The sequence below is a fragment of the Labrus mixtus genome, chromosome 10 (genome assembly GCF_963584025.1).
Source record: "Labrus mixtus chromosome 10, fLabMix1.1, whole genome shotgun sequence".
Classification (NCBI taxonomy): domain Eukaryota; kingdom Metazoa; phylum Chordata; class Actinopteri; order Labriformes; family Labridae; genus Labrus; species Labrus mixtus.
The window spans coordinates 21,913,150-21,940,147 of record NC_083621.1 but is presented as its reverse complement, the minus strand read 5'-3'; the positions used below and the strand labels follow the sequence as shown (position 1 = coordinate 21,940,147).

General features: G+C 39.8%; 1 protein-coding gene across 1 annotated transcript; it reads left to right on the top strand.

Moving 5' to 3' along the window:
* Positions 1 to 6,376: 6,376 nt before the first annotated feature.
* Positions 6,377 to 15,357, top strand: hdac3 (histone deacetylase 3). Its single transcript, XM_061048759.1, has 15 exons — positions 6,377 to 6,548; positions 8,957 to 9,039; positions 9,138 to 9,280; positions 9,435 to 9,516; positions 9,710 to 9,766; positions 9,868 to 9,923; positions 10,002 to 10,135; positions 10,884 to 10,964; positions 11,617 to 11,690; positions 11,885 to 11,949; positions 12,279 to 12,368; positions 12,454 to 12,512; positions 12,768 to 12,847; positions 13,337 to 13,494; positions 13,591 to 15,357. Exons 1-15 carry the CDS (start codon positions 6,494 to 6,496, stop codon positions 13,658 to 13,660), a joined length of 1,287 nt encoding a protein of 428 aa, XP_060904742.1. The 5' UTR covers positions 6,377 to 6,493; the 3' UTR covers positions 13,661 to 15,357.
* The last annotated feature ends 11,641 nt before the right edge of the window (positions 15,358 to 26,998 follow it).

Genomic DNA, 26,998 nt, shown 5'->3' with positions numbered 1-26,998 from the left:
CTATGTAATTGAAAACAACTTTGGTTGAATTTCTTGCACTTCTTAAAATATATTTCATGATTATTTGTCTGACTAACTCTGTGGGATCTTTATGTGTTTTGTTGTACCAACATGCCGGCAAGGAGAATGAAGACGCCACATCAAGAGAAGATGTTTACATCCCAGACCAGATGAGAAGGATGGATGACTACAGGACCAGCTGGAGAGCGGTGGTCGCCTCTCTTTCATTTTTCTGAGTAAGTAATCCCCTCACTGAGACCTCAATAGTTGAAGTTACAAAATAAAGTAATGATAAGGTCAAGATAACTCTGAATATGTGGATTATGTTTATTATAGGTTTAATCATTCCATTCCTGGAAGGCAAATATAACATTATATCGACTGTTAAGAGTTCTGTTCTCTCTTATTCACTATTTGTTTTTCTGTCTCACAGGGCAGGAGTCCTCTGCGTTCCTGGAGCAGCTGACTGTAAACATAAACCCTATGAATTCAACGGTCCTGCCCCTCCACCTCCACCCGCAGCACCACCCTATTCAGCCTGCAGCCCAGCGATTTTGATTTTCAAAAAAAAAAATCAAATAAATTATTGTTACGAGTGCAACTTTTAAGTGTGTGATATTTAATCATTTGTCAAAGGTTCTTAGTTCGTTTTATATGTAAAACTCATAATATTATTTGAATAATTTAGAACAAACATTGAAACAAATCAGATAAACTTAAGTTTACTTCACTGCTGCTATAGCAGGTCCAAAAAAGGAATGATAATAAGATAAGATAATCCTTTAGTGATGCCCCGTGGGGAAATTCAAGTGTTGCAGCAGTAAAAGAAAAGAAGAAGAGCGTGCATATGAGTACAAATAAAATAGGAATAAAATAAAAATAAAGATAAAAGATGGCTGAAGGAACTGCCCGTCTGCCACAGCTCATCATGGAGAGAGTGAGAGGAGTTGTCCAGGATGGCTGTGATTTTGTCCCTCATCCTCTCAGCTGTCCAGCTGTCCATCAATGAAGAACTTGTACTACAACCTTCTGTAAGAAGACACAGCTTGAGAGGGTTTTGCAGCTGGAATTACTCAAATGTTTTCTGCTCCTTAATCTTGAACATCAAAAAGAGCTTTAGCCTTTACTGCCTCAGTGTCAGTCATGTCAATAGATTGTGTTTAATAGGTAGATTGTAACATATTGTTACTATATGTGTGTGTGTATAAAACCATGCCCATATTTGGGCAAAAACAAGCACTGTGAAAGTGCTGCTTGAAAGGAAATATGGATAAAATATTTTTTCTATTCTTTGTATTACATTACAAACTAGAGACATCGAAAAAGTACAATACTGACTGTTAAAAAGACACAAAGAAAAATAAAATAAAAACAAGGTTCATTGGGACAAAGATGAAAGAATACAAACGGTAAAGGTTGCAGCAATTTCCTTTTTGTAACAACAATAAAATCAACTACAAATTGGTGAAATAAAAGTTTTGTATGTGTCATCAGGTGTCAACAGGTATGTGTGCATACTTGTGTAATATGCAAAGACAACTTTTGTGTTATGTGATCTGGATGCTTTGTATAAAGAAAAAGAATAACACTAGTGTTGGAGAGGGTTATAAGATTAAAAAAAGGGGTAAATAAAGAAACAAAAGCAATGAATTACACAATAACATTCATAAAAAATAATAATACAAATGATAAAGCACTATGATAATAGAAAGATACATGTTTCTCTTGAGGGAAACATTATAGTAGCTATCATGCCATTTGTAAATTACAAGGTTCATTTGAACATAGATAAACACAGAGACCCGAGGGCAAATTATATCACATGCTAAACAGCTGTTTTCCCCAAATGGGAAATCAAGAAAGGGAAAATGGGAAGAATTCAGTCACAACATTGTTGACTTTCAGGAAGCAGAACTTGAGGATACTGTTAATGTGAGAGAGCTGTATGAGGCACTGAAATTGGGGCTCTTAAGATTTTACTTACTGACGGAGCTGCTGGTAGACAAAGATGAAAATTCAACAGAGATTCATGGTGAAGTTGAAAAACAAGCTGAGCCAATGGAAGAAACAAAACAGACAGATACAGTGGAAACAGCTAATCAACAGACAGAGACATCAGAAACAGATAAGCACCTTATTGATCTCTCCTCTCTCAGTGACATATCTGAAGTCATCACAGGTCCATTGCTAGGTGGACCCTTTGCATGTCGTCTTGATGATACTCTTTTACACCTGCCTATCCTTCAGACAGACAAAGAGGAACTAATCGCCATCCCCTCCACTTCCACTCCTATTCCACCTGTTTCAGATTATGTTGTACATGCTGCCCCACCAAGTCCTGGCTATGAACTTGTACATGTGACTGTTAACCTTCACAGAGCGAATCTCTTAGAGGAAATGGTTAGCCAATTCAAAGACCCCGCGATAATGGACCACACCTTGAAATACAGCTTCACCGGTGAAAAAGGTGCAGATGCAGATGATGTATCCAGGGATGTGTATGCCGCCTTCTGGACAGAATTCCTGGATTGTGCTGCAGAGGGTGCAGATGTGAGAGTTCCTTGTCTAACCCTGAAATGGCAGGAGGAGGAATGAAAATCTATCAGTAGGATAATGGCCAAAGGGTTTCAGGACCATAGATATTTTCCTTCTCACCTGGCTCCTGCCTTTACAGCAGCAGTCATATTTGGAGAACATTATGTCTCAACTGATTTACTGTTTGACTCCCCGATGTTATACCTGAGCCAGTCTGAGAGGGATATTTTGTCCACTGCATTGCAAGAGGAACTTGTTGGTGATGAGCATGGCGAGCTACTGGATCTCTTGGATCGCACGGGTGTGACAAAAGTGCCAACAAAAGACAACCTGAAAGCAGTGCTTCTACAAGTGGCCCACAAGCAGCTAATCCAGCAACCAAAATATGCATTGGATAGCATTGCAGCAGTCGCAGGGCCGACACTCAGAAGGTTCTTTCTCACCGTGTCAGATATGCACAAGATGTACGATGATTTGAAACCCACAACAAGGAAGGTTTTAAAGTTGATAGATGCATCTCCAACTACTCCAGCAGAAAACCAGAGTTTGCGGTTTATTCAGCAGTACAGAAGAGGGTTGGATGAACTGGGCCTTAGAAAGATGATGAGATTTGTGACAGGGTCTGATGTCCTCTGTGTTCGCAAGATTGAAGTCTTATTCACCCCTTTGGATGAACTGGCACGGCGACCAGTTGCCCTCTACTTACAACTGCTATCCAGAGCTACGTGTGGAAATGGAGAACATTCTGGCCAGTAACTCCTTCACAATGGACATAATTTAGAGAGCAAGGGGGCACTCACTCACACACACAGACACACACAGACACACTCACACATAGACAGACACACATACACAGACACACACACAAACGACAGGGTTTCCTCCTCCTTCCCATTTTTCCCATGTTTTTACGGTGGAAAATAGTTCAACTTAACTTAAGAAGTTCATTATGTTTCTATCAGAAGGCCTGGGTATTGATTTCTGGTATCAGTGTTGTTTTAATCCAAGCCAATTCATTGCAAATAGAATTCATTCTCCACTGATGTTGGAATTACATTTGACTTAATGGATGACTTTGTCGATTTTCAACCTTTACACTATCTATCCCCATTAAGGATAAAGTGTAAAAAACGCATGCAGTTGTTGCAGATGGTCTCTGTGTCTCTCAGCTGAGCGTAAAAACAGATTTTGCATCTGTGCTGAGTGACACAGAGAATATTGTCCAGAGACACAGAGAATATTGTGCACCGTTAATACAGATCCCATATGGTTTCAGTTTATCATAGGAATCAACATGCCACAAGAAATTCGGACCTGGGTTTTGGTAGAGGCGCCGTCACAGGCGATTCCGGCGCCGCAGTTGAACTCCATGGGGATCCAGTATTTTCAGCAAATGCCTAATCGTATTTTGAGTCACCACATAGCCAGCTTGAATGCATTTCAGATGCATTACTTTATATCCGTGAAGCATACCGTATTTATTCAACTGATCCTGGAGGAATAACGCAATGTCAAGTAGGTCAGAGTGTTCTTTCTGTCTGAACAACCTTAACGCCTTCAGATGCCTGCGCTAAGTTGACAAGCTCATGATAATACCATCTGTATTACTCAAAGACATTAATATTTCCCAATGTCTTAACCCAAGATGCAATCAAATCAATAACCCTGGTCATCGTTGCCTTTTGATCTTCCTCCCTCCTCTGCCTGCCACAATGCAAACTTCATTACCCCTCTATATCATTTTAGTCTGTTATGTGATCTTTTCTCGTTATAACAAGATCTTTTCTTGTTATAACAAGATTTTTATGTCGTAATAATGAGATCTTTTCTCGTTATAACGAGACATTTTTCTCGTTATAACGAGATCTTTATCTCGTAATAACAATAAACCAGGCAAAAAAAAAATCTGCACATGAATGCAATACGCTTCTGTACATACACCCCCCCTACAATTTTTTTTTAAAACGATTACCATTACCATTAAATGGTTCCTTGTGCTTATTCCAGAAACTTGGAGTGTTGGAATTTTTGATGAGCTGTGACTTTGAGATCTCCAAACTACCTATCAAGCTCTCAAACGTCCATAAAAAAATGTGCATTACTAGAAAATGATATTTATCCACAACTTCACACCACATGGCTCCACCCTGTGGAATAATAGGACCATTGCAATCAATAGAAAAACTTTGTTCAAAAATGAATGGTCTGAGTTATTTGTTGTTGATTTAATGGATGAATGTGTCCACTTCATACAGTTTAACGCATGTATTGAAAAGTTTAATGTTAACTCCTCCTACAGAGAATTCTCTTGCATTTGTAAAGCCATCCCGACTCCTTTAAAACACATGATACAAAATGCGTTGATATATTCAAATGTTACAGTTAAACTTCCAGAACTAAAAATTGGTATAATGTACATCAGAAAAAGGAAATGTAACAGTAAGTTCACTGGAAGGGCTTTGAAATGCATATTATTTTCTGATTTTAACTCACCTGCTAAATTAAGATTAGGAAATGATTCAATGATAACTAATACATCTTGTAAGTATCTTAAATGGCCAGTAGTTCCTAAAATAAAATAAATGCAGTTTAAGATATTGAACAACGTTTACCCAGCTGCTGAAATCTTACTTTAGAGGTATAATTTTGAAGTAGGCTAGATCAGTATGGATTCTGCTTAGAAGAACCTGAAACGATTGAGCACCTCTTCTTCTCTTGTTCAATCACATTCCAGTTTTGGCGGGATCTTTACAACTGGTTAAACATCGGAACTGAGAACCCATCCTTTGAACCTTTTCAGATTTTGCTATATATGGATCCCAATAAGGTGTCCAATATGGTCAACATAATCCTCTTACTGGGTAAATATCACATACATAAATGTAAATGGAATAACAGCAAACTCTCCATAGCCTATTTTAAAAATGAATGTAAACAATACTTATGTTCTTTAAAAGTGATGTCAAATTACATGAAGTCATGTTTTTATTTCTAACATTTTAGTTGTGAGTACTGTGACTGTATATCCCCTTGTAGCATAAACAACACTTTTTTTAATTTATTTTTTCAACCCCGTGTTAAAAGTCTTCTGTTTCATGGTATTTTTGTCTTAATATTTTTTATTTGTAATGTATACTGACCGTATCTGATGTATGTTTTCATGCATAGTTTTCTGTTTCGTATGCAAATGTTAAATTCCCTATAGGAATTTGTTCAATGAAGAGAAAAAATATACAGTATATAGGCTATATTATGTTTCACTTATCATGCAGACGGGCAGACAGACTTATCATGGAACGTCACTCAAAAACTCATTAGCCAATGGGGACGCATTCCTCAAAAAGCCCACCCACTCGAGAGGTTTGTGCCAGAAGCAAAACACAAACGAGAAAGCTGACAGAGCAAGAGTCTGATCAGTGAGAAAGAAAAAGAGGGAACTTAAAAAAAGGACTGATAATGAGAAAAGAAAAAGGCCGATTATTTACACGATTACACAAATATTTTAATTGCAAGTATTTTTTTTTTTTGCTTCAGTGAGATTATATTCTCTCAAAGTCTTGTTTTTTGTTTGCAATTTAAGAAGTTTTGTTTGATTTTTCTGGCACAAATATGATTCCATATGTCAGGGCTTTCACACAGTCCTAACAGATGTCTGTCTTCACAGCACAACACTACACTATGTTTTTATTGAAAATTGTGTTGGGTCTGTTAACAATAGGGAACGATAAGTAGGGTAATTTAAAACTATTATCAACAGAAATAAATTCCTTTCTGAATTAGGCTGACCAACATTAGTTCCTCCTCCTCCTCCGCCCCTCTCTGCCGTCACTGTCCACTTTTGATGACGTAGGGCCGGCAGTGTTTATCATGGCGGCTATCTGCTGATTGAAAGAAAATTGTGGGTTTACAGCTTCAACAACGTTTTTACGAAAATAGTAAAAAACCTTCTTCGTGCAAAATGACCAATAGGACATCATACTTCTACGACCCAGATGTGGGCAACTTTCATTATGGTGAGTGTCGTTGAGGCGTGAAAAAGACAAACGATGCGATCAGAGCTATTAGCTACATGCTAAATCAGATCTGTCTTGTCAGTGTTCATGTCCACATTTATGTTACTATTAACACCCGACGTTTTTATGTGTTAAAATGGGTGTTTATCGCTTCATTTTGTAATACTCTGAATCAGTTTCTCATTTATCTGTAGCCTTATTTTAGTGTAATAATTTAAATGGGTCACTGTAGCTAGCTGCCTTGTTTGTCCTGTAGTCCTAAACGTAGTTCACACACTCTCTTAATCCTTATACAAGTCAAAGGTTAGGATCAGGGTTACAGTCTCGTTGATGCAGGTTGTCTTATCATTTTATTAGATAGCTAAAGTACAATGTTTTTGGATAAACTAAAGCTGTGTAACCTCGACGATATGATCATGAATCAAATACTTTATTTAGATAAAACAAGTAACTGTGTAAAAGTTAAATATGTATATCCCTTACCCTTAACATATTATTCTGACCAAAACAAGTATTGCCAGTTTATGTGCCACCCAAAATAAATAATTAACAAACCCTGTGTGTTTACAGTCAACATATCCACCCTGTTTTACTAAATCAATAGGAACTCCACTAAAGCAACATTTCCTTCTTCCATGTACCTAATATCATATCATCTTTTGAATTGATTTATATTTGTCCAACTCGTACCCTGAAATCGACTCTTCTTACATATTGTTTATTTTTTAAATTTAATTCACCTCTGAAGTCATAATCCCTCTCCCTGTTTTTTAATGTGGAATCTTATTCTTGTTTTAAACATGATTATTGCCTTTTTAAGTTTGACCAGATCTATACATTCAGTGTTCCCTATACCCCACCTTGTGTACTATCCTTAGAAGTATGTAATATTGTTGCTTTTGTAAGTGTTGTCCCAAACGTCCACACAGTAATTTAGATATGGTACAAGTGAAGAATAGAGAATGTGCCGTGATGTATGGTCCAGTATCTGTTGCTGTTTTCCCTAAAACAGAGATGCTCTCTGACGGACATAATTCATCTGAGGTTTCCAGCAGATTTTGTCTTTTAAAATCACACCCAGAAATGTGTTTTTATACACTCTTTCAACATTAACATTATCGATCATCATTTGTGCTTGTTTATCTATATTACGGCTTCCAAACAACATCAATTTAGTTGTGTTTAAATCGAGTGATCATTTATGTATGCTTAACCACCGTTTTAATTTAATCATTTCTGACGTAACCTCCTCCAAAAACTGCTCCAGGTATTTCCCCCAACAAATAACATTGGTGTCATCTGCGGATGAAACAAACTTTATTTTTTTCTAGACACCATACCTTTTACAATATGTATAAAAAACATTTCTGACCTGATATAGAGCACTGTGGGGCAGTTATGGGTCTGTCGTCTCTCAACCAAGAAGTTGGGGGTTCGATCCCCAGCTCCTGCAGCCACATGGCATATGTATCCTTGTCACTGAACCCTAAATTGCTCCCACTGCTTGGTCAGCGGTGTATGAATGAGATCAGTTAACACAGATGGACACTTTAAATAGAAACCTCTGCCATCAGTGTGTCAATGTGTAGGTGTGACCTGTGGTGTAAAAAGACTTTTAGTCCTAGAGAAGACTAGAGCGCTATACAAGCTCAAGTCCATTTACCATTCCCTGTGGGACCCCAAAAGTTATGTCCAGGCGTGTTGGTATGTAATCACCCATTTGCACAAGCTGCTGCCTGTTACCCATGTAGCTTTTCTTCCCAATCCAACACCACCCCTCCTAAACCATCTTTCCAATTCTTGGAGTAATATGTCATGGTTTATGGGGTCAAATGTTTACTTTGAATCTATAAAAACTCATGCTACATACTTCTCATCAATGCAACTCGTGATTTCTTCTGTTAAATCCATTAATACCATTCATGTCGATCGACCTGCTTTGGATTTTCAAATTAAGATGGTAATGGGATACAAAAATATTCAGCACATCACATGTGAGCATTAGTTAGAATATGCAGACCACATCCCCATTGGCATTCATTTCTTGTGCTGTTTTTTTCACTTTACCTCTGGAGCCCCCTGCAGTAACAGATGGGTGACATCACTCAGGCTTTAGCCATTATTATTTACAGTCTATTATAACTGCAGTGCTCACTATGCACAAACATTGATCTGCTACTGTTATTTTGTCTGTTTTGGTGTTTCAGCAACATGATTTCTTGTAGGGTTAACAAATAAATCCATGTAATGTAACTATTATTGTGTGAATGATGTTGTCATTTATTTATCCACTCGGTGTTGTTGCGAATCTGAGATCAGATCTCACCACATTGGCAATCACTGAAGACTGTCTAATACTCTTTGATTGAATTCATGGGATATATGTGGAAACTTTCTGTCTCTGCCAGGCGCTGGCCACCCAATGAAGCCTCATCGATTGTCTCTGACTCACAGTCTGGTGCTGCACTACGGACTCTACAAGAAAATGATGGTGAGCAGTACAGCAAAACTGTCGTTACAGATTCACACCCTTCAAAATAAGACTTTCTTACGCTATCACATTGTATTTGATCTTGTTTCCTCTATAAGGTGTTCAAGCCATACAAAGCATCTCAGCACGACATGTGTCGGTTCCACTCTGAAGACTACATCGACTTCCTCCAGAAGGTGAGCCCCAACAACATGCAGGGCTTCACCAAGAGCCTCAACACCTTCAATGTGGGAGACGACTGGTGAGCATTACTCTATTATTTTTTTGTTTTAGAAAACATGAAGCCAATTTATACATATGATACAACACCCCCCCCCCCTTAATTCTCAAAATAACTTTGACTGTTTTTAGAGGACTAACTGAGTCATAATTAAATGTTATGTTTTTTGTTTCAGTCCTGTGTTTCCAGGACTTTTTGAATTCTGCTCAAGATACACAGGAGCATCCTTGCAGGGAGCTACACAGCTCAACCACAAGGTAACACACACACACACACACACACACACACACACACACACACACACACACACATACACACACACACAGTGTAAGCATCTGATCTGCATCTTGTATGTGTAGTAAATCATTCATACAAAGCAGCATGTTTTCAGCGCTATGGGCAGACCTGGTGGGACTAAAGTTTGATTCTGTGATTTCATTTGTTTTTCAGATCTGTGACATTGCCATTAACTGGGCTGGTGGTTTGCATCATGCCAAGAAATTTGAGGTCAGAGCAAAGTCCTCTGTGTCAATATTTTCTGCTAAACTCCTTCAATTATGCTTCAAGTACTAAAGGGTTGAGGTGTTTTTTTATTCTGTGTGTTTCAGGCATCTGGGTTCTGTTACGTCAACGATATCGTCATCAGTATACTGGAGCTGCTCAAGTAAGAGAACTCTTCTTCACAACCTTCACATAACGTTTGTCGTGTCAGTTTCTCTCCTTACACCTGTTTATGTTACAGATACCACCCCAGAGTTCTCTACATCGACATCGACATTCACCATGGCGACGGCGTCCAGGAAGCCTTTTACCTGACTGACAGGGTCATGACCGTGTCCTTTCACAAATATGGAAACTACTTTTTTCCAGGAACAGGTCTCGTACATATTTTCTGATCGCATAGAATCTCTTTTTGTTTACACTACACCCTCAACGTTCATGAGCAGATTGTGGAGAAGTGTTTCATCTGGAGCTAGCAGTAACACTTTGTCCTAAAAGAAAGACAATCACATAAAAATTTTGTTTGATTATTGACTTTATCAAATGAGGCCTGCACTGCTATGCAAATGAATAGAATATATTTTGAGTATTTATTTTTCATTAAATGAGAAAAACTCCAAAGTTTAAGCAACCACATGGATGAATCAAATTTTTTTTTAAAAAGCTACACGTTAAGACACTTGTGCCACACTCTACACATCACTGAGATGTTTAACAGTGTTTCAAAGTCAAATGTTAAATATGAGGCGTTTCAGCACTCAGCACTGTGTGACCCAGAACTTCCACCAGATACATGTGCATCGTGTTTCAGCTCCGTTCCGTCACAGCTCCGTGCTCTCTCTTCCGTTTATTCTGAAAATAAACCGGATGTGTCAATGTTGTTTCTGTGTGTGACTTCCTGTCCCGCTCGACCTGCTCTGTGGTAAATTGATGCGCCCTGCCGCAGAGGACTCTGGACTGCCAGAGCTGGGATGAAAGTAAATACCTATCAGCTCTGCTGCTGTGACGGAGCGTAGCGGAGACGGTTCAAACACGCATCTGGTGGAATCTAGCAGTTAGTGCAAACGCTCTGTAGTTGTCTCATGGGCATAACGGTGTGTATGTGTGCATTTGCTTTCTGCAGGTGACATGTATGAGGTTGGAGCTGAGAGTGGACGGTACTACTGCCTCAACGTTCCTCTCAGAGATGGAATCGATGACCAGAGTGAGTGCACAAAGTTCTGTAGATTTTCAGATCTGCATTATTATGTTGAATGTCAAGGATAGGTTTGTTCTGAGTGGAAGAGCGAGTTTTCTTACTGGAAGGTTGGCTATGCAACTCCTGCTGTCTAAATGTTGTCTAAGTGTCCTTGGGATTGATAGGCATTGAACCACAAATCGCTCCAGGTTGGCACTTTGCATAGTAGCCTCTCTGCAATAAATGTATGAATGTGTGTGAAAGGGTGAAAGTGACATGTCGTCTGGAAAATCCCTTAATAAGTGCAGTCCATTTCTCATTTATCAATGTGACTACCAACATTTGTAGGTATGTATATGTGCAGACATCGTAAATAGAATGCACTTTAATTGCACCTCTTTCATTTTCTGAAGTACTACATCAGTCACCCTATCACACACATTTATACGCTGCTGGTGCAGGCTGCCAACCCATCAGGTTGTTACTTAAATAATTCATACACACACACACACATACACACACACACTTGATGGATATGCCTTTAGCAGTACCAGGAGACCAAACGTCAGATCCTCTCATTAGTTGCAGACCATCTTCTTCACCTCTGAGCCCCAGCTGGTCCACTCTACATGTGATATAAGAACGTGTGTGTGTGTGTGTGTTTCTGTGTGTGTTTCAGGCTACAGGCAGCTGTTCCAGCCGGTTATTAAACAGGTGGTGGATTTCTACCAGCCTACATGCATCGTTCTTCAGGTCAGTGTGTGATTGTTCATCTCTTATATCTCATCTCTGTAACACTTCTCATTAGATGATGGATTACTCGGTCTGTGTGTGTTAGAAATCAACACGTGTTTGTGTTTTACTGTGATCAGGACCAGATGCAGTTAACTATCAGATCATGATTCTGTATTTACACATGAAACGATTTGTTAATGTTCTCCCATCAGTGCGGAGCAGACTCCCTGGGCTGTGACAGACTGGGCTGCTTCAACCTCAGTATACGGGGACATGGGTGAGACAGACCTCTTTTGTTTTTTCTTACTGTTTACTGGGTAAAGTCGAGTGTTGCCTTTTGACCAGGGAATAATATCCCAAAGCAAGGTTGACCTCTTGCTCTGCTAATGATGACGGGGCAGTTGAATTTGTTTACAGACTGATTTTGTTCTGATGTTAACCACTTTGAGAAGCTCTTCCTTGATTATTTTTGAATGTAATGTTTTTAATTCAAAAGGATGTAAGACCAATCTAAAACCCAGGTATTCAAAAGTGCTCACTTGCTCCACCTGCTGGCCTTGAGTTGTAATTGCTGTTTGCCTCGATTTTTTTCTTTTCGTCTGTCAGTGAGTGTGTGGAGTTTGTCAAGAGTTTTAAGATCCCTCTGTTGGTCCTGGGAGGAGGAGGATACACCGTGAGGAATGTGGCTCGCTGCTGGTAAGTCTGATATACAGACCTGCAGTGTGGAAGTCAGAGTTCTTTGGTTTGTATTGAAATGAAAGCTGTTGTTTCTTTCTTGCAGGACATTTGAGACGTCTCTGTTATTAGATGAGTCCATCAGTGATGAGCTGCCTTATAGCGGTGAGTCTTCAGTGGTCTTTTTTAACATTACTGCTGTGCAGTGAGCAGTAACAGGAAGTATCAGAGCCACGATTGACAAACGTTCTTTTTTTCTTTCTTAGTTCAGTGTCACTCTTTGCTATATCAGCCTAAAGTAGTCTCGACTTTTACCCTAAACTAACTTTTTAGATGCCTTTCTTTCATCGTAAAATCTGATGTAAAACACTCGTGAATTCCTTCTAAATGGCTCCCTCTCCTCCTTTCTGTCATTTACAGAGTATTTTGAGTACTTTGCCCCAGATTTCACTCTGCATCCTGATGTCAGCACCAGGATAGAAAACCAGAACTCCAGACAGGTAAAAACATCAACACACACTCTCATATTGACAGCATTATAGTAGAGAAGTTTACGTACCCTCTAGAGAGTCCTCAGGATTTAGCAATGGTTATAACAGACTTATTCCTGCTTCACAGTGCTGAGGTATTTCTTTTTGGGGCAAAAAGTTCAAATTGAAAAAGCACAAGTCCCTTGTTGGGCGGCTGTGGCTCAGTTGCTTGAGTGGTTCATCTCTATACAGGAAGGTCGGGGGGTTCGATCCCCAGCTCCTGCAGCTACATGTCTGATGTGTCCTCGGGCAAGACACTTAACCCCAAGTTTCTGAATGTGTAGGAATTGGATGAGTTACTTCTGATGGTCACTTTACATAGCAGCTTCTACCATCAGTGTGTGAATGTGTAAGTGTAAAAGCACTTTGAGTACTCAGTAAAACTAGAAAACTGCTGTACAAGCTCAAGTCCATTTACCATTTGTTGTTGTTGTTGAAACTCTGGACACGTTGGTGCAGTACCTGGAGCAGATTCGCCAGACTGTGTTTGAGAACTTGAAGATGTTGAACCACGCACCGAGCGTCCAGATCCATGATGTTCCCTCTGACATGCTGAGCTATGAACGCAACGACGAGCCGGACCCCGATGAGAGGGGAGCAGAGGAGAACTACACCAGGTCAGGAAAGCGTGGACACACCAGACAGAAGCTAAAATGTGACTTCTGAATTGTCAGTGATCTCCAAACTCATCGTGTACTTTATTTTTTCTTCAGGCCAGAGGCAGCCAACGAGTTTTACGATGGTGACCATGACAACGACAAAGAGAGTGACGTAGAAATTTGACCCACGAGAATGAAACTTCACGTCACTTCTGCAGATTTAAGCAAAACTTTTGTGGAAGGACCGAGAAAAAAAACTCTTTACCTCGACAGTAACAGTGAGAAGGTGCTCATCCTGAGAGTCCTCAATCAGCCACTCAACATCCTGACGTTGTGTTTGTTTCACGGACATAGTTCACCGGAACAACCCTGACCTTTGCACCAGAGCCCTGTAAATACTTTACTTTTAGTTTCACAACACAAGTATCTGTCATTTCTATTTGATGTTTGGGTCATATGTCAAATGTTCTAACAGGCAAGGGTCTCAAACTGAACCTTAGCTGTTATATAAAATGATATACTGTACATTTACGTATTAAAGGTCACATATTATTCTCCCTTTCAACCAGTTGAAATACATCTCAGAGCTCCCCAAAAACATGTCTGTAAAGCTTCTTGTTATAAATCCACTCTGATCCTGTATTTGATCATGCCTGTACACCCCTCTATTTCAGCCCTGCTCAGAACAGGCTGTTTCTGTGTCTGTAGCTTTAAATGAAAATATCTGTGTCTGACCACGCCCCCTCTTTAAGGGCTTGGGTGACTGGCTTTCTTGCACCATACTCTACTGTAAACGATGAGAAGGCAGACTCAGAGTGCAGAACAAACACCTAGCTGTGGGAGTGTCAGCCACCTGGGGGAGGGCTTACTTCCCTTTGTGGTAAAATCTCCAAATGGCCTGTTTGAGCACATGTTTTTTTTTAAGTGGAGCGGGCCAGCGATGGAGAGGATAGACTCTTCTCATAATTACGGGGTTTGTAGACAGACTGTGGACACATATAAGTGTTAGAAAAACATGGTAAAGTGCATTTTGCATAATATGTGACCTTTAATATCGCAGCTTGTTCTCTCTTGTTTTGAATTTACAAGCAGCATGGACACATATCAGGACTCATAACAAACCTCTCCTCTGTATGTGCTTATGAAGACTCAAAAGTCAACATCTTCATAAGAGCATATTTTCTCTTTATATCTTTTCCACTTGTTTTAATGTTCATGTTATCCTAGTAATGAACATTACTTTTGAAATAAAATAGTTATCTGTAACAATGTAAACAATGCCTGAGGTTTCAGTTATCTCGGGGTAGTACATGTAGTACATTCATGTGCCTGCCAGTATCCATGAGTTACAAAATACCCAGTTCAAATGTGAAACAATCATGCTTGAACAGCTTGAGACAAAATTATTCCAACTGCCATTTTACTTCAATACTTTTATCTCTTTTATATTGTTGAAGATGTCGATATGGATTTCTACAAGTGAGCGTTGGTTAAAAAAAAAAAAGCCTTAAGACCTGAGCTGAACCAAACCTGAATCCTTTGTCTGTGCTTTCATTCCATCGTCTTTCTTCTGTTTTCTTCACTCATTGTATAAATGCATATAAATATGAGGACGTTAAGTGTGTTCATTCTGTAGAGAAGTGGGTTGAAAGGGACGAGGTTGGTAGTTTGGTAACTAAATATTTGGTTTGACTGAAGCGGGTAGTTGATTCAGGGATAAGATGAAGGAGAGCGACTGTATTCACACCGGCTCATTACAGATGAACATCACACTGTAAAAGTTTCATCGACCAATCGCCACTCCCCTCCTCTTTCAGACAGTTTTTATGTATTTTTTGATATTGTTGTCTGCTTTTTATAAATAAAAAAACATTAATTGTATGACACGTGTGCATTTTATTTTTTTTAAATGACAGTAGCAAGAGGATAAATTCAATACTCAAATTAGTATAGTAGTACTCGAAATTGGTCTTGGTCTCGACCAATTTTTTAAGGGTTACAGTCTCGTCTCAGAATCGACAGATTTTTCCTCGGCCTTGTCTCGGTCTCAGACTGGGCGGACTCCATATTTTAAATCAAGACCAGTGATACCACCACTGAAAGGCTGTTTTCCCACGTCATCACTGATCCGAAGGCAAACGCACATTTGTAAAAGAACGAATAACTGCAATTCATTCATAGATTGATTTTGATCCCCTGGTTACTCCTACAACCTTCCTGGTGTTACGGTCTTACACTTGCTCTGACATTCATCGAGGCCTACAGCGGGTAAACGTCTACTGTAAAGCTTAACCTCTTATTCGACCCCTCAAATCAAATAAATACACAAAACAATAAGCTATAATGGCTTAGGAATTAAATCACATGCTGTAGGCAAATAGTATCGTAAAAAATATTGTGAAGCCAATGCCTATTATTGAGACAATTTATTTAATGTATTCAAAGTATTCTTAATTAGCCAGGCTATTCAAAAAGGCTGATATGGACTTGGTATATGGTAACTGGACTTTTTCTAGTTGAAGTTCTTGAAGTTATTTTCTAGTCTTCTGACTACTTAAAGTAGGTCATACCTAACCATTCACACACTGATGGAAGAGGCCGCAGCCGCCTGACTATGATTACTCTTATTCACAAAAGGGTAAACTTTTTTTTTCGGCTTGGCTTTTTAAGACATCTTCAGGGTCAAGTCAAATCTACTGAATCAAAAGCTACAGAATAGACACGTTTAATTTCAAAAGTTGTTATCAGGCACTTGGATTTATAGGCCTAATATTTTCATATGCACATGTCTTTAAAAAAATGCTCCCTTTAATCTATAAGAGACATCAGAGGAAACACTACACTTTGAAAATTGTTATCAGTCCATTCATGAATTTGAATGGGGATCAGGTTTACCTTTAAGGTGCATTCAAATGATTTATTTTTTTGTTAATCTGTTGATGTTAACAGCAACTAGTTTAGTATCAGGTAGCAGCACGTCTCTGCAGGCTAACTCATGAATAACTTGAATATGAATTCAAAGCAGAGCTTAAGAGTGATACTTTTTGGAACTGTGTTTGAAAACCTGTTCATTGAAAAACATCTGGACAAGAAGCTGATGGAGATTTGCCAGATAATGGAGTTAGTAACACCAGACTTCACGGACACTTAAAACTGCAAGTACAGGATTTATAACAGAAATCAGACAATGCTGGGTTAAACTATGCAGGTGTAGTTTTTATATAGGCCTACAAAAATGCACATGCATGGTAATAAAAGAGTGTCTAGGGGCGGCAGTACCTCAGTCCGTAGGGACCTGGGTTGGGAACAGGAGGGTCGCCGGTTCAAGTCCCGGGGCGGACCATAATATGGAAGTTGGTCTGGTAGCTGGAGAGGTTCCAGGGTACTTCCCGAGCACTGCAGAGATGCCCTTGAGCAAGGCACTGAACCCCCAACTGCTCTGGTGCGCTCTCTGCTTAGCAGCTTGTAGCAGCCCCACTCTGACATGTCTCCACCAATGCATGTCCACAGGTCCTGTTTGTGCATGTGTGTGATTCGGGCTTATGTGTGTGAGAAACATGTCCCTATAAATCACAGAGTGTAAAATCCGAATTTCCCCTCAGGAATTAATAAAGGATATCATGTGTTGAATCTGGACCTTTGGTTTTTATTATAACAAATAAGCTGCATGTTGCTAGCAATGCTCCCTCTCTCTCCCTCTCTCTCTCTCCCTCTCTCTCTCAAATAACTTAAATTAAATGCAAAGGCTTTAGCATGGAAATCATAAGTTTACATTGCTAAAGCTAAAGTCAAAATAAAACACAACATGAAGTATAATTAAAGAATGATGATGTCCTGGCACAGTGGACAGGTGGTTAAAAAGTGCAGGATCTGTTTCCATCTCGGAGGGCAATGGGTGCAGACTCTGTCCTTAAAATTTCTAGAAACTCTCAAGACTGCCACATGAAATCCTTACTAAGTGCACAGAGTTCGTTGACTTAGTATCCAAAAGGTCTATTTGACATTGACAACATGAGATGATAGGTGGATACATGTGTTTTAAAAAGTGTGACGGAGAAGCTGACACTAACAATCTCTTACAAAGCAACACTGCCTTACCCTCACTGACAGTATGTGTGTTGGCTTGTCGGCTCTTTTGCGTTGGAATGTTTGGACGTACATTTGACCTTTTTTCCTCCTGCTTATTTGCGTCCTCTCTTCCTCTCTCAAGCTCTCACACCCCTTTCAATGTTTCTCTGCCTGCAGCTAAACGAGAGAGTTACCTGGATTGAATGGTTTATTATGTATTCCTGATGTTACAGGTTACAGTTGGATCAACAGGTGAGCCTTAGGAATGGATTGTGTTCATGTTTGGGCTGTGTCTGTGTGTGTGTGTGTCTGTGTGTGTGTGTGTGTGTGTGTGTGTGTGTGTGTGTCTGTGTGTGTGTGTGTGTGTGTGTCTGTGTGTGTGTGTGTGTGTCTGTGTGTGTGTGCGTGTGTGTGTGTGTGTGTGTGTGTGTGTGTGTGTGTGTGTGTGTGTGTGTGTGTGTCTGTGTGTGTGTCTGTGTGTGTCTGTGTGTGTGTGTGTGTGTGTGTGTGTGTGTGTGTGTGTGTGTGGATTTGAACTCGGAATCCCCCTTTTTATGCACAATATATATTTTTGCATACATGGTGCACCTGCTCCATTATATTTCCCACAGCGTATGCCAAAACCAAGCGTACCTTTCCTCTGTCTTCTGTATCTCCATTATTTTAATCTCATATTTCAGAAATGAACACAAGAAAATTTGGACAGCTCTAAAAAAAAGAAAAAAAATAGTTTCCCTTGAGTTAAGTAATTTTTCCTACATCAGTAGCTGGTGATGCATTCTAAGATTAAGATTTACTTTTATTGATCCCACAAGGGGAAATTCGCTTCTTACACTCTGTAAGTCATGCAACATACACATAGGTTGAAATATACACACATGCACAAACAGGGTCCTATGGACATGCACTAATGGAGAGATGTCAGGGTGCCACCCCCAGCAGGCGCTCCTGAGCTGGTGGTGGGTAGGGTTTTTGGTGCCTTGTTCAAGGGCACCTCGGCAGTGCTCAGGAAGCAATCTGGCACCTCTCCAGCTACCAGACCAACTTCCATATTTGGTCTGCACCGGGACTTGAACCGGCGGCCCTCTGGTTCCCAACCGAAGTCCCTACAGACTGATCTACTGCCAGCGGAACAATGTTATTTCTTTTTTTATTACTTATATAAAGGAAAGAGCAAGAAAATCTTGGCATTTGCATTTTCAAGTGTGATGCACATGGGCAAAGCTGTGCCCAACTCATAAGCTGACAAATATTTTTTATATCACTTGTCTTTGTGTTGAATCTTCCATGGCCTCAATTGTGCATCAAAACATTTGTTGTCAGATACATGACATCCTTACATATTGTTGATCTCGCTGACTTTCAGAGACATCATCTCTGCATTTTTTCACTTTAATAATAGTTAAGCGTACCTGATGAAAAGCACTCAAGAGTCCTGTCAACTTCAGCATCTGCATACCTATGAGACTAGAAGACCAGTCTGTGCATGTGTGTGTGTGCGTGCACATGCACCAGGTCCTCATTCTTATTCATAGCTGGCTTGTTTTGGCCCCAGGGCCCACGCATCTGTCTATGCCTGTTTGTTGGAACACACTCACTCCCTTTCACACGATCACTCACACACACGCACGCACGCACATACACGCACATACACGCACATACACACACGCATTGACACAGACAAGTGCCCACACTTACCCATTCCTGTATTTCATTGCCATGGAGATATATAAAATATACAATGTGAGGTTTTATTAATGACACACATCTGAAAGTGGTTACAACGTAAACTGATGTCTGGGCCCTATGGGCACAGAAATACACAGACATAGGACTACCCCCCCCCCCCCCCCCCCCCCCGACACACACACACACACACACACACACACACACACACACACACACACACACACACACAATATTTCAAGCATTTTAGTATTACTTCAATCATGAATGTGAGTCTTCATTTTAAACTTAAAAATCTTACAGAGCTTGCAGCCACAAATGAAAGCAACTCTAGAGTAGAGTGCTGATCCCAGCTCAGCTGAGTTTTGCTGCTGTTCTTGGAAGATGAATGATTTCCGCCTGGAAGTTGAGTGATGTAACTTGTAACTTTGCTTTACCAGCATGACTATTGGTGTACATTTGAAATGTATCTGTATGACACCATAAAGTGTCTCCTTTCTTGGATGTCTGCAATTCTACAATTCACTTAGTATACACTGAAGCGATGAACAGCAGAGAGTACAACAGCACAAGCAAGGACCTAGAAAGGAGACAAACAACAGCAGTAAGTGCAAATGAAGATGTTCTTTAGAGTTCTCATTTGCAACTAAACCATCCTAAATATCATAATAATCATCAGAAATATTTTGAAGTGTGTAGGTGTTCATAAAAAGCTGGCTCTTTAGCTTTTTCTTAAAGGTGCAAAGGGACTCTGCAGATTGAATGGAGTTTGGAAGTTCGTTCCAGCACCAGGGGGCGACAAAGGAGAATAGTCTAGTTAGAATCTAAGGGCTCTGTTGTAAAGGTTGGATCTGAAGCCTCTCAATGGCAGAGCGTAGAGGGCGAGAGAGAATGTAGACATTAGTTTTTGAGTTTAGGTAAGGTATTTCCTCTTTTGGGTAGGTTGAAGACCAGTCGTGCTGCTGCAACTGGTCTTAAATTATGATCCATATTCCCGTTAAATATGTATACTGTATATTACTGGTTGATCTCATGTCACAGGTCCTGTGTAATTTTATATTATTGATAACAAATGATAATGGCTGATTAAATTGTCTGAGGACATTCAAAGCAATATCAAAAGTTCCAGAGCCTGTTAGATGCCCCAACTCTTCAACACTTCTGGTGCTGTTGTGTTGTCATCTGTAGAAACACAGCAAACGTTAGCATGTTGATGTTAGGTCCAGGCCCTGTCAATTTGATCTATGTTGCCATTTGGTTAAGGATAACCGCCTCAAAAGCATTTAGCTTACAGCACTAATTTACACAAATCTAAAATCTAGTGATGTGGCTAAAAGTTTAGTTTGTATTTTATATAATTTTCTGGAATTAAAAAATCAAGGTGCAAGGCCAGGGGAAATGAATACATACAAAACAAAAGGCTAGATAAGCTAATCCATGATATTATCAGCTGCTAAGATGGTATACATAACAATACGGGACATCCTAGCTGTATATTATAAATGGATGCAGGTAATAAAAAGGATGTTACTGTATCATTACAACACAGAGATTCATGTATTTACAGATTGATGAGCTGTGAAAACTTTACATCAGTTTCAATGCAATCACTCGCCAAAACACTTTGTATTCCAGATGTCTGCAGAGGTTGTCAGATATTTTTCTCTGTCTTCAGATTTCCTACATTTTGACCATAAAACAATAGAGCTTCTCTACAGCTTTGCTGCAGGATCGACTATGGTGGATGTAGATTTGACATGTTTGTCTAACATAAAGCTGAGTCAGGAGACATTTTTAGCACAGATTGCTCATTGAAATGTTGCAAGACCTTTAGAAACATCAGTGTGCACCAAACTGTGAACACTAGAAGAAGCTTTTGTGGAATTGTAGCAAATCAAATTGAGAAGGAGACACAAAAGAGACTGTGCTGAAAAGAAACTCCTTATTCTTTAAAAAAAATACCTTGAGCATGAGTAATATCAAGCTTTGGGAAACCTGTTGTAGCAGGCAGTGCAGATATCTAGAGGAACTTGGCTGTGATTTCTGTTCAGAGATAGTTGTGGAAAAAAATAAAATAAAGACAGCACAAGATTGTGTCCATTGATTTCTCCCTCTTGAACAGAAAAAAAGGCAAAACAAAGTCTCACTGTAACAGAGTCCAGGGACATCAACATCAAAACAACAATGATGCCATTGGGCCCAAAAATACTTTTTTCCATGAGCTTAAATTGGGAAAGAAACGTCCATAAATCAGTGGATATATTTGTTGAGGTACACCAACTTTCCAATACGAACCCCTGTAAAATAACCCTTTGAAGATCATTAGGTCCTAAAACTTTTTGATTTAATTTAATTTAATCTAATTAAAAACAAATTCAGAAATATTTTTGTAGAAATAATGAATGTAGATCAGAGCCACGGGACTGAGACTCCAGGTAAGCATGCTCTAAGGGCCCAGTAATGCGGATGTGCCGGATACTTTTATAGTATAAGTCGGATTCATGCTCCACTGAGCAGCCTAGATCGGGATTAAAGGGGCTCCGGCTCCAATGCTGTATCTATTGCACAAACAGTAAGGAAATTTTGCAAGATTTCCATGGGCACAACCCACATACTCAGCTCTGCTGCTTGTCCCACAACCAATATTCCTTACAAATGTGGCACCATTTAAAAGGGAAATAAACAGGCTTTCCAACGGTTAATAATACATAACATAGTCTAAATTTAAGTGGAAGTACTTATATTTGTCTCATATGTAGAAGCCTAATGCTACCTTCTGTGTTAAAAAAAATTGATCCTATGATGGTGAAGAGCGCAGGTCCAGTTTGAGCAACAGTTGCTGTAATTACAGTCATCACTAAAGGCAGTCTTCCCTAGTTGGTGTTGTTACAATACAAAATAATGTTCTTTTTTCCTTCACATGCAACTTTGTGAAATAAATACAACACCAGTCTTTTAAACAATGTCTTTTCCCTTGGAAAGTAAGAAACTTGAGCATATGGAAACATGACATCGTATTTTATAGCCCACCAGGTGATGGAATCTTGGCTCTGAGAAGAAATAAGTGAGGAAGAAACAGAAGTACGTGACAAGAGCTGGTACAGTAAGAGGGAGGAGGACTCACAGGTGCTTCTCCCATATGTTCCCATCATGGCTGACAAATCAACACAGCTGGGCTTGATTACTCAGAGAAAGTAGAGGGAAGAAAATGGACATAAGTTACCATGAAGAAAAAAAATAAAGAAGAAAAGCCCTGTGATAAAGAACATCTGAAGACATGTATAACTGTGAATTCTGGGCCCACAAAGGTTTAATCTGGGGAAGATGATACTATTCTATCCAGGGTCAGGTATTCGTGCTAACTTTTGTCCAGGTTTTCAAAAAAATTGGATAGGATCAACCAGTTACAGCCTTTTAAAAAAAATTACCAGAGCTCGGATTGGGACTTTATACTACACACTTTGTCCACAGGGGGCACCAAAATCCACAAAAATGTAAATATCCTCACAGCTGCTTTAAACTGAATGTGTAATGTTTGATATTAAAATCTAGTTTTGCACATTGAAATCGGTCTCAAGACCGACTTTGTGAAGGTCTCGTCTCAGAATCGAAAGCATTTGTTCTCGGGGCAGACTCCGGATTTTAAATCAAGACCACCACTGAAAGGTATTTATGAAATTCTAGATTGCTATCTCTGGCTTCTTATTTGGCGACCTGTTTGTCTGTTGAATTGTTGTCACTGACATGTGAATATAACTGAATGCTGCTGTGACTGTGTTTGTTTTCTTTATGTTGTCTTTGCTTCTTTCAATGACTCGGTAGGCTGTGAAACTGAATTGCCCTTCTGGGATAAATAAAGTTGTCTGAAACTGAATCCAGATGATCCTAATGCTTTTTCTTTCAAGAGTTTTGAACAACACAAAGTGTAGTTTGAAACCTGAGAATCCTCCTCACCAAGAAAATGAAACAGCTCTAATTCTCGGCAGTGTCAAATACACATGGGAGTCAAATAAAAAGTTGTAAAACCATCAGAATTCACCTTTGACACAAATAAGTATGAAATGTATTGCTCAATTCACCCTATTCAATAGAGAAAGTATTTGGCTCTTTTTCTTCAATACTGTGCTTATGCACATTATATTTAATTCTTCCTGACCTCATGAGGTTCTGCCTGAGAAATAGATATGAACCATCTGGTGCAAGTGCAGCTAATAATTTATGTCAACAAATTCAAAAATGACCTGGGCTGCATGAAATCCAACATCACTCCTGTACATCTTTTTTGCTAGGAGCCTTTCAATCATGGTTGGAGCTACGAGTTTGTCAGTCGAGGCCAAAATAAAACACTCACAGCTACAGTCTGAAAAGAGCTGCCAGGCTGGTGTTTTCTCAGGACTCTCACTCCCTCGTATCATTGAATGTTTCCACTTCATGCTCGCTGGTGAGTCATTTCCTCATACAGGTAATTATGTGTTTTGGTTTGCTAAGAAAGTGCACTTGATTTGACTTTTGGAAACTTAAGTTTTGTGCATTGTCTAGATCAGGAGGGTCTTATATTCCTTTCTTTCTCTGGGAAGTACTCTAGCCGAACAAAGCGTGTAACTTGTGCTTCAGTTTATGAGTGAGATGCTGCTCCCCAGTAAGTGTTTTCTCTGGACACTTAGGGAGTTTATTTGATTTGAGTTTTAGGAAACTCCAACTCTTTGGCAGCCTGCTGTTCTCTGTCTGGATTTGTCAAGTTCACATGTGTGCCTTGCTTTCATAACTCCCTTCACCGCTAGGCAGCAGGGGCCCTGACAGTGCCAGGTTTGCAGGGTAATTGGTGAATGGTAAATAGATTACAAAGTGCTTTGATAGCAAGACTACTCAGGCATTTTTTTTAAACACAAGGACCCATTCAAACTGACGGCGGTGTGCCCATCAGAATTCTCATTCATACACATTCATATACATTTACACGTGTAGCAGTGTGATTCAGTGTCTTTCCAAGGACTCTACTGAATGACTGCAGGAGCTGGGGATTGACCCCCGACCTTCTGGTTGAGGGACGACCGACTCGACCACTGAGCTACAGGCACCAGGCAGCGTATGACCCTTCAGCCTGCAAGACAACACTAACTTAACAGAACTGCTCTGCCCTGTGAGAGCCCTAAGGTCTCACATACAGGAAATGCATTTTGTAGTCTGTTTGTCTGCTATGATTGACAAGGTAACCAGGTAATTACATTTGCATACAGGTTAAAGGATCTGCGTTTTTTTCCGTCAGCGTTAGGAGAGAGTCTCAGGGCAGCCCTGTGCTACCAATAGGCCAAAGCACCCACCTTTGCTTGTTTCTACAGGGTTAATGTTAATGCCCCTTATGCAGAAACATCAGCTGTATTCAAGACACCCTCAGGCCTGTGAGATGGGTTTCCTTGTGACTATACTATTAATCGTCATCCAGATAGAGCAGGGACAGACATATTTAAAGAACCTCAGTCCTCCCAGGTCACATATCACTATTGTGAAATAAGATACTCTTATTTGGCATGCACGAGATGGATCATATCAAATGATAAATCTCTCCCTCCAGCAGTAATCGAGAATTTATATAACTGTAGTTATGTTTGATAATCTCGTTTATTTTTGCCTCCTTGATTTAGTCAGTCACAGAAAGAAGCTTGCTACAGTAGAAAGCACTTTAGCAGGTCCATGGAAGCATCGATCATCAGTACTCCATGATGGATCGCAGTTTTACTAAATATTGTTCTGTACACTTTGCCAAGCCAACTGAGATTCCCATTCCACATATCAGCGACTCTGGGGGCAAAAGCTACTTATTACTCCAACTTTTCCTCTTCTCTTTAACTTACACCATCATCTCTGGTTTCTCCCTTCTCAAAGCCTCGGGTTGAGAATCTGACAGTAGTATCTGATGCTTTGCTTGGGAGAAATATTTGAGAGAAAAACAGTTTTCAGGGATGATTCGCTAAATCAAGACATTAGCTGAGCTACAGTCAGCGAGGGTCTAATCCAACAACTAACATTTGAAGAGAGCCACTCATCTCTCCACAGCAACGTCAAATAAACGACTGAGCTCCCTTCAAGAGGGATCTGCTTTTAAATCTTCTTCCACAGGACTATAGGGGACAGAAACAAAGAGCGGGCATATAGGCAGCCTATAGAAATGTGGAACAGGGAAGATAAAGTAGACGGAGAGGGACTATGATAAAGAACTTCAGAGTTAGTGAGATTTAGGGAATGAAAGACCAGTAGCAAGGGATTTAAAATGAATGAGAAGGAAGGAGGAGATTACTCGTGAACCACAAGAGTTTGACAGGATTTTCCCTGAACTTAACAAAGAGTCAAAACAAACATAGAAGGTAATGAAAACCTTCGGGAAGGCAGATCAAACTGGAGCACATGTTTAAGTTGTTCCTTTTGTTCCTTAGCTTGTCTCTCTTTCTGTTGAAACTCTGTAAGATTATTCTATTTGTTTATATTGTCATGCCCTCGGCCTCATCCTAGACCTTAAGCTCCCTCTCTCTCTCTCTCTCTCCCTCTCTCTCTCTCTGTCTTTGTGTGTGTGTGTGTGTGTGTGTGTGTGTGTGTGTGTGTGTGTGTGTGTGTGTGTGTGTGTGTGTGTGTGTGTGTGTGTGTGTGTGTGTGTGTGTGTGTGTGTGTGTGTGTGTGCACGCTTGATTGCAGGAGTGGGATCAGGTGTGCAGGGATTGTGCTGCAGCTGCTAACCATCTCCATTCAACTCTGCTTGCTTCAAATAAAAGGCCTCAACTCCAACACACCACAGACCGTTGACTCTGTGTCCCTATTCAGTTTAGCTTTTTTTTCTTCAATCTCTTGCCCTATTTTAAATGTTTTACTCAAACTTGTTCTCCTTTGACCCCAGCCTTTGTTTAACTCCTGTACATTTTTGGATTTGACCTGGATAAGCACACATATGGACCTCTGGACTCAATCTATCCAAACTGCCTTACGTAAGCATAACCTCACCCGCTGAATCAATGTCAATACACCTTAATGTTGTCGGCTGTTTCACATTAAGTAACGAGTAACACATCCTTTTACATTTCAGAAATTGTTCCAGACTTGGACAAACTGGACAGTAAGTAATTCATTACTACCGGTAATTACCGCAAAAAGTAGTGGAGTTACAGTACAGTAACGTGTTACTAAGTAACTAAGTACCTCAGTAACGTGTTAGCATATAGGCTACTGAAAAACTGAATCTGAACCCGAAGTAACATCGATAAAGTCCTGCCTGGTAGTACAAGCCTCAGATTTTACTCTCTTAGGATCTGTAGATCACTTAAGTCATCAGGATACATCATCTGGTAACCATGGAAATCGGTTTATCTGGAGGATGTGTTTCACTGATATCTAAGCAATACGTGAAAATTTTAATCTGCTGGTGGAGCTATTTTAAAAACTCATGGGAACGCCAAAATGATTACATTCTTCCACTAAAAACAAATATATATATTTTTGAATCCATGTCGGGTTATCCGATATTCGTCAAAACATTTCAAAAATAATGTCTGCTTAATGTTTCACAAGCTTCAGCATTCAAGACTGCACATTATTGGCTTTATCTCTTTTATACCTTGAGAGAAGTGATCTGAAAAGGACAGGAAGGGTGCAGGGCACTTTAACAAAAGAGCTTCTCGTGAAGATTTTTCGAGAGTTAGAGAATAAATGAGCAGGTTAGTACCTTAAGTGTTTCCAAATGGTAACAACATGGACGAACCTACACCGCCAGCATGCACGTTTG